The sequence below is a fragment of the Chelonoidis abingdonii genome, chromosome 11 (assembly GCF_003597395.2).
Source record: "Chelonoidis abingdonii isolate Lonesome George chromosome 11, CheloAbing_2.0, whole genome shotgun sequence".
Classification (NCBI taxonomy): Eukaryota; Metazoa; Chordata; order Testudines; family Testudinidae; genus Chelonoidis; species Chelonoidis abingdonii.
Window position 1 is genome coordinate 51,729,121 of NC_133779.1, and position 16,629 is coordinate 51,745,749.

The 16,629-nt window shown below is 50.4% G+C and overlaps 1 protein-coding gene across 1 annotated transcript in view; it reads right to left on the reverse strand.

Moving 5' to 3' along the window:
- CGN (cingulin) overlaps positions 1-14,501 on the reverse strand; it is a 45,799-nt gene extending 31,298 nt beyond the window's left edge. The window contains exons 1-9 of the mRNA XM_032767973.2: positions 13,048-14,501; positions 8,965-10,204; positions 7,855-7,958; positions 6,104-6,173; positions 3,707-3,805; positions 3,045-3,184; positions 2,373-2,514; positions 1,733-1,945; positions 213-361 (exon numbers count right to left, since the gene is read on the reverse strand). Coding sequence (XP_032623864.1) covers positions 213-361; positions 1,733-1,945; positions 2,373-2,514; positions 3,045-3,184; positions 3,707-3,805; positions 6,104-6,173; positions 7,855-7,958; positions 8,965-10,176 — 2,129 coding nt within the window. The 5' untranslated portion in view covers positions 10,177-10,204; positions 13,048-14,501. The remainder of the gene's footprint in view (positions 1-212; positions 362-1,732; positions 1,946-2,372; positions 2,515-3,044; positions 3,185-3,706; positions 3,806-6,103; positions 6,174-7,854; positions 7,959-8,964; positions 10,205-13,047) is intronic.
- Between the last annotated feature and the right edge of the window lie 2,128 nt (positions 14,502-16,629).

The window sequence follows — 16,629 nt, forward strand, 5'->3', positions numbered from 1 at the left end:
TTGATTCTCCATGGAATGACACCCTAGAGACAACTCTGGAGACATCCCCCAGTCACCTTTCCTGGATTTACAGGAAAGGCGTTTCACGGGATAAAATGGAGCAGCCGAACCCTTTAGAGCCACTCTAGCCCCTGGGCAGATCGGCACTAGCTAACCACGCCCAGTCACATCTGCAATCCTGAGATGGACACGGCGCATCCGTGAGAGCTCACTCCTGCTTGTTGCTGCGCAGCTCCTCCTTGTTCTTCTGGAACATCTCCCTCCAGTGGCTGGTCTCCTCGTTGCTCTCCTCCAGCTCCTTCTGGAGGTTCCTCACTATCGAGTTGATTTTCTGCCTCTCGATCTCTAAACTGGCTTGGTTCTAGGGACAGGAATGAAGCTGTCAAGCATTTGCTGTTGGATTGGGTGCATTTACTGCAAGGAGGCTGGGGAAGGTTATGACTTGGTAGAAACCTCTGCAAAATTTACATGGGGTTCCTTACAACTTTGCATGTACTCGGTGGATGCTGCTAATCATAGGCACCAACTCCGTGGGTGCTCCGGGGCTAGAGCACCCATGGGGAAAAATTAGTGGGTGCTCTGCACCCACCAGCAGCCAAGCTCCCTTCACCCCTTGCTCCACCTCCTCCCCTGAGCGCGCCGTGTCCCTGCTGCGCTGCCTGCCTCCCAGTACTTCCTACCTGGCTGCCACCAAACAGCTGTTTGGCAGCATTAGCACACTTCAGGAGGCGGGTGGGAATGGGAATGTGATGTGCTCGGGGAGGAGGCGGGGCTGGGATTTGGGGAAGGAGTTGGAATATTGGCAGGAAGGGGGTGGAGTTGTGGCAGAGACTTTGGGGAAGGGGTTGGAATGGGGGCAGGGAAGGAGTGGGAAGAGGAGGGGCCTCATGGAAGGGGTGGAGTGGGGGCTGGGCCGGGAGCACAGGGGAGGTCGAGCACTCACAGGAAAGAGGGGAAGTCAGCGCCTATGGTTCCAATGCACACCCAGCCTAGATCCTGTTCTTTGTTACACCAGAGTCATCTGCAGTGGCTTCGCTAAAATCTAGGGAGCTCCTCCAACTGGATACTAGCGTAACACAGCAGAATGCAGCACCACAGAGAAACATATCTGGGCCATCACTTAAGCAAGTGATTTGAGCACCCACATGTAGCACTTGGTCAGCGGAGTCAGAAGTTCAGTGCTGGGGGAGGAGGAGTGCTAAGTACCGTGCCCCTTTTCACCGACCAAGGCATCATCTGAGACGCTGTACCAGTTTAAGCGAAGCTGTGACCTCTTTTAAACCAGCGTTCATTAAATCACTGAAGGCTGCACGGACGCTGATTTTGGTCAGCTGTGCGGAGCAGAAATAGATCAGGTTCTGACCAAAATGAGCATCCACGGAGCTTTCTGAACCAGCTAGAAAGCAGTTTAAGACAGATCACACCCTAAGTTAAAACTGGTGCAACTTTCTGGTATAGCCCAGAGCGTCACTATCACTGAGCAGGGACGTGCAGCGCCCATGGCCACACCGCTCCCTAGGTACCTTAGGACAGGAAGCAAAGGTCGTAGCCAACCGAAAAATAACTCGGGGGGAGGACATTTAAGGGAAGCGGGCCACTGTTATGATTTTCTGTGGTTTATAAATCCAGTCCGTAAGACGAGCAAGCCTTAATCTCCTAGCAAACGCCACCCATCCCCCCTACCCCCAACACATTCGCTTTACGCTTCCATTTCACACATCTGCGACTTTACCTGAGACACGTCCTCCATGTTTTGCCTCAGCTGGTCCATGTCGCGCTGGTACTGCTGCGTCACCTGGTCCAGCTCCTTGTCGTGATTCGCCACCTCCTCCTTCAGGGCTCCTTTCAGTGCTGTCAGCTCCCGCTCCCGCAGCCGCAGATGTTCTTCTTGCTTCTGTTTGGCATTGAGGACCTCCTCCAGCTCCTCTCTGGTTTCCAGCAGCTCCTGAGGGGAGGGCAGGAACAGAGATGCTTTCACCACCTGGAGCTACACGATACATCTGGCTGGCTCTGAACAGGCTTGCACAGTCAGGAAGCAAAGGTCGTAGAGAGGCTGTCTTGGCTGGTGGATAGAGCACTGGACTGGGACTTTGGCAACCTGGGTGACCCTGAGCAAGTTACTGCACCTCTGTGCCTCAGTTTCCCCATCTGCTCAGCAGGGATAATGAGACTGACCTCCGATGAGGAGGGGTGAAGGGCACTAGGGATTATTGTTGAGACGCTGATTCAGGGAGAGGCCCTGCTCCCCCAGTGCTGTAATTCAGCGCAGCACTGTCGGCTTTAATGACTGCATCCATTTACCCCGGCTGAGAACCGGGCCCACAGCGCAGTCAGGATCCAAGACATGCGATCAGGAGGCAAGAGTCACGTACCTTCATGAGCTCGTCTCTGTTTGCAGAGTCCACCGAGGTTTTCCGCAGCCTGTCCAGCTCCTCGTGCATCCCCATTAGCTGCTCTTCCACGTCTCCCAGTTTGTCCTCTGCCTGCTCTCTGGCAACCTTCACTTCCTTCAGCCTAGAGGAGACCGTGCAAGCCTGTTCAGAGCCAGCCAGGGCAGAGCCTGGTCTCAGCACAGTATAGCCAGAGTCCAGATACAATTCTGGCCCAGACACCGGCTTGCTGTGATCCCCCCTCAGGGGCCAGGTTACCTATTGGGTAGGGCTCTGGGCTGGGAGTCAGGAGACCTGAGTTCAATTCCTGGCCTCGGCCACAGACTCCCTGTGGGACCTTGGACAAGTCATCCCATCTACCCTGTGCCTCAGTTCTCCAGCTGTACAATGGGAATAATACCTCAAGCGGGCTAAAGTACCTCAAGAGGACAAAGCCATTAATGGCTTTGAGGCAGTTAGGAGCAGCTAGATAAGGCATGTTACTTCCTCCTCTGTGCCTCAGTTTCTCCATCTATAACACAGGGATGCCTGCAACCTAACTCAGTGGGTGGAAAGGGCTTGTTAATGAGGACAGGCATGGTATCCATCGTGAGGATCATTAGTGCTCTGCCAGGACCTGCGTAGCCCACCCCAGACACAAGAAACGGCTCCTACTCTTGCAAGCGACTTTTCAGCTCCTGGGTCGTCGTCTCCAAGGCCCCTTTGAGGCGCCTGCACTCGTCTTGCGCCTCCTCCAGCCGGCTCTCCAGGCTCCGAGCAGCACTGCTCCTGGCCTGCTCTGCTTTCTGGCGGAGCTGGGAGAGGGGAGAATAGAGCGTTAGTGGCCACGGAAGAGGAAGAGGCTAGGATTTAAAGGGACGCTGCCACCAGCTAGCTTCAGAGAATGTTTCTCGCGGCATCCCACGAACAAATCCTGAGCTGGAGTAAGTCAGCCCACTGACTTCACTGGAACTGGGCCAGCTGAGGATCTGGTCCTAAGGGAATTAGGCACCTCACTCCTAATTCGGGGGGTGGGAGGGAAGGGGGTAAAAAAGGGGATATTCCAGTCCACGAGTAAAGGGTGAGACCTCTACACAGTACTTACAGCCCCTGAACCAGTATAATTACAGTCACTGGCCGAGTCTCCCCCCGAAACCTCCCTAACTCCATGCTGGGGTGAATGGAGACAGCACAGACCCCAGGCCCCTCTGCAGCCCACTCCCACCCAATGCAGTGGAAGGGTGGCAGCTCCATAGGGCTGGCAGCCTTCCACTACCCGCCCAGCAAAGCAGGAGTTTACTGTCCAGTGCATCTAGCTGACCAGGTACTGGCATCACCTTGGTCTCTTCATCTAGTTTCTGCTGCAGCTCCTCCATCTTCCTTTTCAGCTCACTGTTCTGGGAAACAGATCCTCTTGTGTCCTCAGGAGGCACCACCTGTAAGACAGAGCCCCCTCTTTGTGTAACACAGGCACCCTGGAGATGCTGCCTGAAGTCAATCACTGGAGAGGAAGGATGGTCTTGTGGTTAAGACACTGACTGGGATGGGACTCTGGAGCCCTGGGGTCAAGTCCCAGCTCCACCAGGAATGAAACCAAGATCTCCTGAGTGCCAATCCAGTGTTCTCCGTCCTTCTCCCTCAATGCTCAAGTAGTTCAGGCCACCAATTATAAACTTGCCTTAAGTTAATGGGGGAAAATGCTAGTCTCATTCATTCACAGCAGCAATTTTTTTAAAACCTGACACTAGCAAGCAGCCCTCTGATGCCAACATCAAAAGATATGGCTCTGAGTCCTGCCAGAGGTACGTTGGGCCTCAAGCAGGAAGCTCTGAAATGCCAGTTTTAATCAAGACCACTGTCATTTCAGGCAAGCTCCGAGCACAGCATGCAGCAGCCAGCACAAGATGACCTGCGATAATGGTGGAGTCGGCAAAATGGATTCAAATCTCTTAATACAGAATATTAAACGGGAAATGTACTCCCTGTTAACATCTCCAACAGTGTCAGAGCAGATTCCTGAAAGGAAGCCATGTTGCTTTCATACACAGATAATTCTAGGTATTAAAGAGAAAGTCATTTCTGTCTGCTTCCCTGGAGATGATGACAAAGAAAACAAAAAAACCAATTCCAGGGCCACAGCAGTGTCCACAGGAGAAACTGATCTCGTCCGGCTAATGGGATAGTGTAAAAACACACACCCAGAATCCCAGCCCAAAAATTTTCATTCTTGTTTTAAACTGCTTACAGTTGCTTTGCTCTCTAGAGCTCAATATTTTTATCCTTTCTGAACTGCATTTGTCAGATTGACCAACTTGTCAAGCCTGGAATCCAGCCTCCACTGGGGCCAATCGCTGAGAAGCCCACAATGCATCTGACCACACTGTGTACTGGGAGGCTGGGGGGGAAGCATCCTTCCTGACCCCTGCCACAGGCAGCCAAGTTAAAACCTCAAGTATGAGATTGGACTCTTCTTGTTCTCTTCACATGCATGGGCATGAAGATTTGCAGAAATCTGGACATAGTACAGCTCCCTCCTGAAACAGGGCGTTCCACAGGTGGGCTACACACTGCATGAAGCTATAAGCAGACTGCAATTTCACCAGTTCTGCCCAGAAATGGGTGTGTGGGGTGGGGGGGTATTCTTTCATCAGGATGCATTGAGCTGAAACAACTCAGAAGGGCTAAAAGTTGACTAGCTAAACTCTGGGGAAGGCCCTTTCCTGATACAGATTTGCATCGTTGTGATGAACTAAAAGGCTTAACGGAGATGCTCAGCCCATTGGTGCGGGTCAGAAGAAAAAGGTAATGTCTACACTGCAGCTGTAAGTTTCCAGCTCATAAGAAGAACGTAAGAACATAAGAATGGCCCTACTGGGTCAGACCAAAGATCGATGTAGCCCAGTATCCTGTTTTCCTACAGTAGCCAGTGCCAGGTGCCCCATAGGGAATGAACAGAACATCAAGTGATCCATCCCCTGTCGCTCATTCCCAGCTTCTGGCAAACAGAGGCTAGGGACCACATCCCTGCCCATCCTGGCTAATAGCCATTGATGGACCTATCCTCCATGAACTTATCTAGTTCTTTTTTGAACTCTGTTATGATCTTGGCCTTCACAACATCCTCTGGCGAGGAGTTCCACAGGTTGACTGTGCACTGTGTGAAGAAAATACTTCTTTTTATTTGTTTTAAACCTGCTGCCTATTAATTTCATTTGGTGGCTCCTAGTTCTTATATTATGAGAAGTAGTAAACAACACTTTCTCATCTACTTTTTCTACACCAGTCATGATTTTATAGCTCGGGTCAACATGCCTGGGTTAGCTTTGACTGAGTTAGTGCACTAAAAATAGGAGCATTGCCACAGCAACGCAAGCTGCCTGGAGAACAATCCCTTGTGAAACAGTAGCTAACTCGGAGGATGGTTAGTCTCTCCCGCGGCCCACAACACCCTGGCATACTTCTATTTTTAATCCACTAACTTGATCAGGGCTAGTGGGTATACGTCTCTCCGACCAGGGAACCTCACTTCCAGCTGCAGTGCAGATGTACACTAAGAGACAGCAGTCATCCTGGCTGATAAGTATCACTCCAGCTTGATAATACGGGGGGTGAAAAATTCACCCTTCTGCGGAGAGCCAGGTGCCACATAAGTCTCACAGGGCTTTTGCACTGGACTCAGTCCAGGGTGAATGTCACTCTCTGCAAAGTAAGGGGAGGCTGGTATGGAGACTTACAGCGAGCGCTTGGATCTTCTCAAACATCAGGTTGGTTTTTCTCTTCAGCGAGCTTTCGCTTTCTTTGCTCCTGAAAAAGAAACAAGCAAATACCAACAAAGAAAATCATTCAGGTTAAAAGAGACATAGCCACGGGGGGGGAGAAGCAGAGCAGTGTTTAAGGCACTCGCCTATGACTCTGGAGACTTAGGTTTGAATCCCAGCTCTGCCACAGGAGCAGTGTGACCTTGGGCAAGTCACTTAACCCCTCCATGCCTCAGTTTCCCCATCTGAACAAGAGGATGAAATACATCAAAGACTGTGAAGTGCTCAAGTACTTTGGTAACAGGGACCAGGTAAGTTCTTAAGAGACATACACTTTTGTCTGGATTTTTTTTTACTTAATGTTGTTGCAGGTAACACTTCAGATGAGCATCTCTGGGGCAAGTTAGGGGAAAGTCCTGTTCACTGCTCCCCGCAGTTTGAGGCCTATAATATAAGAATTGAAGGTAAAGGGGTAAGTCCCTCCTTACAAGAAGCTAGGGGAGTCAAAATCTGAGAGTGAATGTTTCAGTCAAGTATCCACAAGCCGGGGAAGCGAGAAGAAGAGAGATTGTCTTTAAACCCTTGCTTTCCCATAGAGAACCCTTTTAGTGATTAAGTTCAGTGGATCAGCTGCATCATATGCCCTGTACTCCCACCCAACTGGGGTCTTCCCAGAGAACAGACACTATCCACCTCCACAGGATTATTTAAAACAGAAGGCTACTCTGCTTGGAATTAATTCCCTTTGTCGGCTCCAAGGTTGCCAGTTTGCACCTTTCTAGAGTCGCTATCGCTTAGCCAAGAGGCTTACAGTTGTTAGTTCCTGGGCTAAGCTGTAGTTCAAGGGTTCGGAAGCGTACACTCCCACAAGATTCCCAGGGCGCTTGACTCCTATCCCAGGGTTGGATTTAAAGGGACAGAGTTTTGTTTTATTTAAAGGACCAATTTTCCTGCACATCTGGGCCCAGACTTTCCAGACTCAGATTCCAAGGCCAGAAGGGCCCATTGTGATCAGCTAGTCTGAACTCCTGTGTAATAGACTCCATAGCTAGGCTCCTGTTTAGGACAGATTTCCCTAGCGAGAGCCGTGGGGCAGATTTCATTTGAAAAGCACAGTCCCTTTGAGAGAAATGTGGGTCTCTGATACATCATGTTTGCTGGGGCCCCACCTCCTCCTATTTCACTTTATTTACACAGATTTTACATATTTGGGGGGGGGGGCGCCCTGCGCTCAGGGCCCCAGTACAATTGTCCCCCCTTTTTCCCTCTGCCTCTGGTCTGCCCTGATCCCATCCCTGAGAAGATGCAGCACTTTCTGTTGTTTCAGAAACCTCTTTCACTAAAGTGAGTTTATGCAGTGTTGTTGGAGCCATGTTGGTCCCAGGATATGAGAGAAACAAGGTGGGGCAAGGTAATATATTTTATTGGACCAACTTCTGTTGGTGAGAGCTGTAAGCATCAAATATCATAGGGGTAGCCGTGTTAGTCTGGATCTGTAAAAGCAGCAAAGAATCCTGTGGCAGCTTATAGACTAACAGACGTTTTGGAGAATGAGCTTTTGTGGGTGAATACTCCAAAACGTCTGTTAGTTTATAAGGTGCCCCAGGGTTCTTTGCTGTGTAAGCATCAAAGCCTCCAGTCCCCCATGCTCCAATAGAGCAAGCTGCACATCAGACGCTGCTCCCCTGTTTAACACTGGATCTAAGAGCGCTCGACCCAACACTCACCCATCCTTCAGGATACTGTAAATCAACGCCTTGGTGGACTCGCTGCTCCCAGGAGGAGAGACTTCCTGCTGGTCTTTCAGAAGGTCTGGAGTGGACTTAAGCTGCTAACGAGACAGGATAAGTGTCACCAGATGCTCATTGCATAGCAGTAGGACCTGCCAGATGGGATCAGACCAATGGGCCCATTTAGCCTGGTATCCCGTCTGATGGCAGCCAGCACCAGCTGATTCAGAGCAAGGCACAAGCCAGCCCCACCACTCTTTATGGAATAACCCTGTCCACAGGGTAAGCTGTTTCTTAAGCCCAGGCAATGAGTGCTTGGCTTATACCCTGAAGCAGAAAGATCTGCATCCACCCATGACGCTGTCACTGTGCTCCCTATATTAGGAGAGGACAACAGCAGCAGTTTTGCAAGCAAACGTGGCTGGGATCTGATGTAACTAGGTGTAGGTGGCAGTTAGGTTGCAGCCCTTAAGGGCCTAGTGAATTTCTGAGTCAAATGTACCTCGGGACCTATGCTCCTGGCACTGAACTCTCGGCACTGAACTCTCGTGCATAAAGCACTTGGAAATAGGCCAGCTGGGAACAGCATTCCTTAAGGAGGAGCAGCAACTTCCTCACTGAGGTAGGAAAAAGCAGAAGATGGCACATGCTGATTTCAGGTTGAATAACCACACTGCTGTAGCCACTACCAGCGTCTGGCATTGCACGTGGCCACTCAGAGCAAGTCTACGCTGCGACTGCAGCACAAAGCTAGCAGCAACCACAGCAGCAAAGCCTCAGCAGCACAAACGGGTGGCTTGACTCTGCCCCAGGGTGCCAGGCGGGGCTAGCCTGTGCGGCGGCAGTTCACTGCTACCCTTACTGCCATCACACTTCCCGACTGCAGATCAGGGACCAATGGCGTCACCCAGCAGCGAGCTTAAGGCCCAGAGCGCTAATTAAGGCTCCATCCTGAGCACCGACAGTGCACGTGGTTAGCTGGGTTGTCAAGAAGTCATGCACATTGCTACCCCTACTGGCTACTCCCATGCTTAGCGTGATATAGGTGCCAAAGCATGGCCAGCGTGCCAAGCCCCAGGCAGGCCTGAGCCCCGAACCAAGAGTTACCTGCAGTTCTGATTGCACTTGACTTTGCTGCTGCTCAACGACAGGCTCCTCCAAGCTTTTATGGATCCAGTCTCGTGGCACCTGGGCCTTGACTGAGTTTTCCTTCAGATCTTCCCGGATCGCTCGGTTCAGGCTGCCGGTGTGAGGCGCATTGGCCGTACCAGGCTGTTTGGTGGCCAGGCCCTTCGGCCCTTCCCTGAGGCGATCCTGGAGCTGGGCGGCGCTCAGCTCTCTGGAATCGGCCGTGTCGTGGCAGGAAACCCTCCCATCGAGACTCTGCGACCGCTTCCTCTCCTCCAGGGAGATCCGGCTTCTCCTGGCAGCTCGGCCCCTCTGCTGAACCTTCCCATCGAACTTTGTGATCAGGGAATCCACCGAGGACAGGGGCTTTGTGTCGATGTCACTTTGGTCAGCTGGCTGCCAAGGCCTGGAGAACTCTGGGTCTGGTGATGGCTGCCTGCCTACAAACCTTCGTCCAGAAGCTGCATGGGATTCCTGGCGGGGGTCAGTCCTTTTCCTGCCTGCAATGTCCAGCGTGCTGCTGCTCTTGGCACTGGCTGGAGACTGGGATTGGTACATGCCCCTGGTCTGAATGCTGAGAGGGCTTGGGCCATAGGCCTCCTCTGAATTGGGGCTTAACAGAGAGCTGTGAGATTGAGTCCTCCTCAGCTCCTCCCCAAAAGGCCTCTGGGGTAGCAGCTGTCTGGAGCTGCCCTGAGGGGACGAGGAGCCATCCCTGCGGTAGCGCTGAGGCAGCTCATTCCTGACAGGCCTGGTCTCCCTTGGGTAGCCCTGGGAGCTCAGCTCCTCATCAGAGGTGCTGTACTGGGAGTTATACTGGGAATGTCTGGCTATATACCGGCTTTCCGGCAGGTCAGAATCAGAGCTGATGGAGCCCGGGCCTTCCCTGAGGGAGTTAGGGGGCAGCTGCTCAGGCCACTGGCTGTGAGCAGGGTTCCCGTATTTACTCTCGCTTTTGATCTGCACCCCGAAGGAGTCCTCTCCTTTCGCCCCGCTGTTCAGGACTACAAAGGGCTGCCCGTCGATGCCCTGGACCCTCACCGCGACCCCATAGGAGCCTGGCTTGGAATGCTTGGGCCTGATCTTTTGCGGCTTCTTCATTTCCTTCAGGTCATCTATGAATCTGATCTGAACCCCGTAGTCCACGGGGTTTGGCTTCTCGGCCATAGCTCCATTCACGTGCCGCTCCATCCCTGAGGGTTAAAAGCACTCCAGGCTCCTGCAGGGGAAAGAGGAAAACACTCTCATGCCACTGGCACAGCTGGGTTTAGGTAGGGAGCCAGAAGCAGCTGCTGGCAAGGCTGTGCTTGAGGAAACTGGGCTTATAGATTTCAAAGCAAGAAGGAACCATTGGCCCTCCTGGATCACACAGGCCCAATCTTTTAGAGGAACATCCAATCTGGATTTAAAAATTGCCCACAATGGTGAATCCACCATGACCCTTAATAAATTGTTCCAGTGGTTACTCTCGCTGTTAAAAACCCACACACCTTATTTCCTAGCTGTTTGTCTAGCTTCAGCTTCCAGCTATTGGCTCATGTTCGACCTTCCTCTGCTAGACTGAAGAGCCCACTATTAAATATTTTTTCCCCCATGTAGGTACTTGTAGGCTGTGATGGGGCGCCTGCCCCACACTGGGCTCTAAGGGGTTAATAGAGCCCTAGGGAAGCTGTGTAGGAGGCAGCCAATCAGAGAAGGGCCAAGGGGAGCAGTCAAGCAGGCCCATATAAAAAGGGAACTGCAGGGCAGAGGAGGGGAGTTCTCTGCTAGGAGCCCAGGGAGGAAGGCCTGTGTCCCCAGGGCTGAGACAACTGCCAGCACCCTGGACAGAGCGGTGCCACTAGCAGGGACCGGGGGAGCAAGAGACAGTCCTGGCTGGCTGCTGGGGTTTGCAGGCTGTCATAAACAGATAAGAAAAGTTAATAGCACAGAAGTACTTTATATCTCTTTGACTGTAAAGGGTTAACAAGTTCAGTAGCCTGGCTGTCACCTGACCAGAGGACCAATCAGGAGACAGGATACTTGCAAATCTTGAGGAAGGGAAGTTTCTGTGTGTGCTGTTAGTTTTTGGTTGTTCTCTCTGGGTTCTGAGAGTGACCAGACGTGCAACCAGGTTTCTCTTCAATCTCTCCGATATCAGGCTCTTATAAGTTCAGACAGTGAGTAGTAGGTAGATAAGGCGAGTTAGGCTTATGTTTGTTTCTTTATTTGCAAATGTGCATTGGCTGAAGGAGTTCAAATTTGTATTTTGCTGAAAGGATTTTAATTTGTACTGAATACTTAGGCTGGGAGGGTATTCCATGCCTATAACTAAAAAACCCTGTACCTATCCATTTTAAATTTACAAAGATAATTTTTATGTTTTTCTCTCTTTAATTAAAAGCTTTTCTTGTTTAAGAACCTGATTGTTTTTTTATTCTGATGTGAGACCCAGGGGACGGGTCTGGATCACACAGGGAATGGTGGGAGAGAAAGCTAATTTCTCTCTGTGTTAGGATTACTGTCTCTCTCAGGGAGAGTCTGGGAAGGGGGAGAGAGGAGGAGGAGGAAGTGTGATTTTCCTCTCTGTCTAAGATTCAAGGAGTTTGAATCACAGTATCTTCCGAGGGTAACCCACGGGAGGGGACGCTCGGAGAGGTAATGGTGGGGAAAGGGTTTACTTTCCTTGGGTTAAGATCCAGAGGGTCTGGGTCTTGGGGGTCCCCAGGCAAGGTTTTGAGGGGACCAGAGTGTACCAGGCACTGGAATTCCTGGTTGGTGGCAGCGTTACAGGTTCTAAGCTGGTAATCAAGCTTAGAGGAATTCATGCTGGTACCCCATCTCTTGGACGCTAAGGTTCAGAGTGGGGAATTGTACCATGACACAGGCTGAAGCCCTGAGACAAGGGCAAAGAGGATACTGGGTCCATGAGGAAGTGGCCAGACAATTAGCTCCAGTGCCACTAAGGGAGGTGGCTTAAGAGCAGACTGCAGGTCCCCCGGAAGAGGGGAGCACAGTGTGTGGCATGGCTGGAGGGCTGCATCACTGAAGAGGACGCCGAGGTCCTTGGAGAGACCCGGGTCCTAGAGCAGGAGTGATAGCTCAGCGCCCTCTTCAGGTGGTGTCTTGCTGCCAATTCCCAAGACAGCCAGCAGGAGGCATCACTGTGATGACTGAACCCCATTACATAGGCTAATCAAGTCACCCCTAAACGTTCTCTTCATTAAGCTAAAGAGCTCAACCACTATAAAGGCATGTGATTAACTTTGTGAAAGCAGAGCATAACCCGCCAGAGCAGGCAGGCTCTCTCTCAATCCCATTCAAATCTGGAATGCTTTGTCGATACAGAGTTTATTTACACTGCAGATACGGAGCAGTGTTCAAGAGATTAAAGTTTGGCACGCCTAGTACGTGTTTCCGTTTATTACTGAACAACACATACAAGCAGAAGGTGCCCCAGGCAGGGCCCTTTAAAAGCAAATAGAAATGCAAGGTGCTCAAAGCAGAGAGTGATCCATTGCCAGATCAGGGCCTAAGCCAAGTCGTGAAGGAAGCAGGGCTCCACAAATTGGGCTTCACCCAAGTTGTCACCCTTCTAGGATCAGGGCCTTAGTGACTTCCAAGCACTCAGCAAATCAGCAGCAGAGCCACGAATAGAACCCAGGAATCTCAACTCCCTTTCCCTCTCTATCCAACAGATGCCCCTTAAACAAACAAACATATGCTTCTCAAGTGCAAGATTTTGTTTTTCTTTCCAATATCTCCAGGGAGGGGATGAATTTTACTGCAGAACCTTAGACAACAATGAAGATTCCTTTTTACTTGTCACACTAGCAATGCATCTCATTGCGAGGATTAGCCATACTGGAGATTAACTGCTTTCTGAAGTTTATATGCAGCATTTTTCCTTCAAAACCTCCCCTACTCCCCAAAAGCAGACAAACATGCAATTGTTAAAATGTTATGAGATACTAAACCAAAAAAGCACATGACAGACCAGAAGCCTCACGCTAGCACTGCTGAACCAAGCTGCATTTCTAGGACAGAGCCGTTTCACACACAGTGAAAGCCTGTTATCCTGACCCAGAGTACATGCCATCCTTCGAGTCACCAGCATTCCAGATGCAACCCATCCTATTCTCCTTCTCCCATCAAAATCCTGATCAGCCGCACAGCTCCAATGCCTACAGTCTTAGGCTCCTATTAAAAAATATGTAGCATCAGCAAATACAACATGCACATGCTCACACGGGAAAGTAGAGGAGAAAAGCAGGATACAATCTTAGAGAAATCGTGTGTGCGTGTTGAAAACTCTGAAGACCAGATTACCTACCTCTTCTGACTTGCTTGCCTAAGAAACACAAGTGGAGTGCTGCATACTCACTGCAACTGAAGGTTAGCACCTCTGTTGGGTATGAAAGCAGAAGCAACCTGAATAAGAATGCCACAGCACCCAGTCACCGGCATCCGATCTAGGCTAGTGTCCCCGGCACTTCAGTAGCCATAAGACTCCCATTTGGTGGGAACAGATATTAGCAGTGACATATTGAGCACAAAAGTGATGTAACACTCATCAGTCCCAGAGGCAGCCTGCCTGAAGAGAGTCTTTTGCTCCCCGTTGGATGCAGTGAGCCTCACTGCATCAGTTCCCTTTGCAATATGTTAGATGAGCCATTACCATAAGCTACACGGACTGCTTCACCTTAGGCACAGGCAGGCGGCCAGCAGCACATAAAGGGCATGACAGCCTGCCTGAATGCCTTCCAGCATGTAACTGACCAGCAGTCAGGGCATCTGTAGGCATGTTTGATTTGCCTCCGCTCCAGCTGTGATAGCCAAGCAGGTTACCTGCTTGAGCTCCCAGGGCTCCTTCTACCCTTGATCTGCAGAGCAGCTTGGAGACTGCCCTTCCAGCTGGAGGAAATGCAGGATTCTGCTCTAGGGTACCTCGATACCAAGTTGTTGCCTCAGTTTAAGAAGGGAGGGGAGATATAGATGCGTACTTCACTGCCTTTGAGCATTCTTGCCCTTTGAACCTGGCTGATGCTGCAGATCGGCCCCACTGTTTCACCTGGTACTCGTCCCAAAGCCAGAGAGGCATGCAGCCTGATGGACAGAGTTGATACTGGGGACTACGAACAGTTCACAAAAGCTCTACTGCTTACGTTTGAATCGACACCTGAGGCTTACAGCAAAAGGCTTCAGGGTGTGCAGAAGAGACCCCAAGTGTGACCCTATATGGAAGCCACCACCCTAATAGGAGAATCTCTCCATGTCCTTGAGAAGCAGTAGCTAAGTCGAGGGAAGAATTCTTCCATTGACCTAGCGCTATCTACGCAGGGACTTAGGTTGGCTTAGCTATGATGCTCAGGAGTGTGGATTTTTCACACCCGAGTGACACAGCTGAGTTGATGTAAATTTTCAAGTCTAGTGTTAACGAGCCCTAAGTCATCAGTGACCAGTGATTTTGGGCAGGCGCCCTAGAGGGCAGGTGTATTTTAACAATCTGGGCCCCTTTAAAATGTTTCCAGTTGGAATCCTCACCTTTCCCCCGCCCCCTCTCCCCCCACACAAATTGGGAAAAGCAACCAGGGAAGGTTGTATTAGCTGTTGTGGCGGAACATAGGGAGTGTGTGGGGGGGGGGGGGGGAGTGGATCTCAGGCAGTGAGGCCTTAAAGCCACCTTACCCCTCTGTATATAGGTTTTCACAGGATCACTTCACAAGCAGTGTCGCTTATACATTTCATACAAGGGTAGAGAGATTGCAGCAGTCTGTACAACACCGAGCACAATGGGGTCCCGGTTCATTTCCAGGGCACTGCAACAGCATTTCACCGCTTGCTAGGATCCCTTGGGAGCCAAGCACTTGAAAGCTCTCTCTTGTGCTTCTGAGTCCTTAACTCCAGAGGGCTCTGATTCAGGATCGGGGCTGCTACCACAATAATTATGGCACTTCAGAGATTACATTTCTACAAGGTAAATATGGCTAAAGACAACCTGCAAGTTCTTATCTGGCCCTCATTACCATAGTATCTGAACACCTCAAAGTCAGTAGTGTATTTATCCTCACTATTGTGAGGGAAAATACGGTGGGCTTACAACTTTGGCCAGACTTTTAGGCCTAAACTTTGGATAAGCTTGTTTCTAGGCTGTATTGAACTTTGGTTCAGCTTGTCTCTGTGTATAAGGGGAAGAGAGGAGGGGGACAGAGTGACGAAAGAATGAAGGAAAGTTGCTTCTGTGTGTCAAAAGGTAAAAGGAGTCACAGTGGAAAGTTTCCAAAACGGAACAATGGCTTTGTGTGTATAAAGGGCATAAGGGGTAGAGTGAGAAAGTCCCCAAGTAGCATAAGTTGCAATGGCCAGGCTTATGAAATATATAGCCAAAATAGTTGTGTTAGAAAGGTTACTGACCGCAAAAGAACAGACAGTGAGTGCTTTTGTTCCATATTAATTTTGCAATGTATTCCAAATAAGGTAATTAATACGGAAGTATGTGTAATTTGCCTGTGGTTTTAACCTTTACAAGCTGGCTAGAAATTTATGGAAGGCAGAGCACCTTGCCTTTTGCGTGGGGCCATGCTGTCTCTCCTTGCATATATGCTTGTATGAAATAAAGGAGCCTCAGGCTGTCTGATCTAAAATCAACCTTGTGGTCAATTTTCCACAACACTACCCACCCCCCGGCAGGTAGGGCAGTGCTATTATCCCCAGTGTACAGATGGGGAATTGAGGTTAAGTGACTTGACCAAGGTCACCCAGTCTGTGGTGGAGCAGGGACTTGAACCCAGCTCTCCCAAGTGCTAAGGAAGAGCCCTAACTGCTGGCCATCCTTCCTCAGTGCTATGGATTAGCAAAACGATTAAATACAAGCTTCTTTGACTAATACAGACAAAGAGATTTTTCCAAAGGCCATGGCACGTAGCACAGTTTGTATAACATAAAAATCCCCGTCTCCCCCAGGAAGCAGTGTCAGCTCCCTACTTGCAATGAATGCATTCAGGCAGCCTCCCTGTAGGGCAGCATTGAGCTCGTTTCTTTAAGCAGCACATGACCTCTCTCCTGGTTTTCCTGCAGATCTGCGGCAGGGACACTCTGGACAGAAATGAGCCTGCTGATTATTCTGGCAAGTGTGACTGTTTGGGGGAAGGGAGGAGGTTTTCTAGCGCTTTGAAGTCAGGAAAGATTTCCACTCTAATGCAAAGTCCTGCCACCCTCCAGCCACAAGGGCATTAGATTTTTCTGTAAAAAAGTTGCCTCAAGACCACAGCTCAGGAGAAGAATCAGCTGATAGGCACTGGCTGTTCGCAACTAGGTAGCAACCTTCAGTTACCCTACTTAGTGCACAATGGAGATCCAGAAAGGAGACTTTTTAAATCACAATTGGTTTGTGTTTCCAGCCTAGCTATTTTTGAGAATCAGCTTTCTCACCTCTCTCCCAGACCATGGGTAGCTATCATCTTGCCTCCATCCTCCTGTTTGATTTTTTGAAAGGAGTCCCATGCCCTCTGCTTGCTTATGAGCCTTTCAAACTGGCTGGTGCAGTGGTCCTCAACGCGGTGCCCGCCGGGGCATCCATGTGCGCCCACATACTGGCAGGTGGACAAGCATCCGCCGAAATCCCACCAAAAAGCAGCAACGTCAAGAGGCGTCACCGCCGAAAAA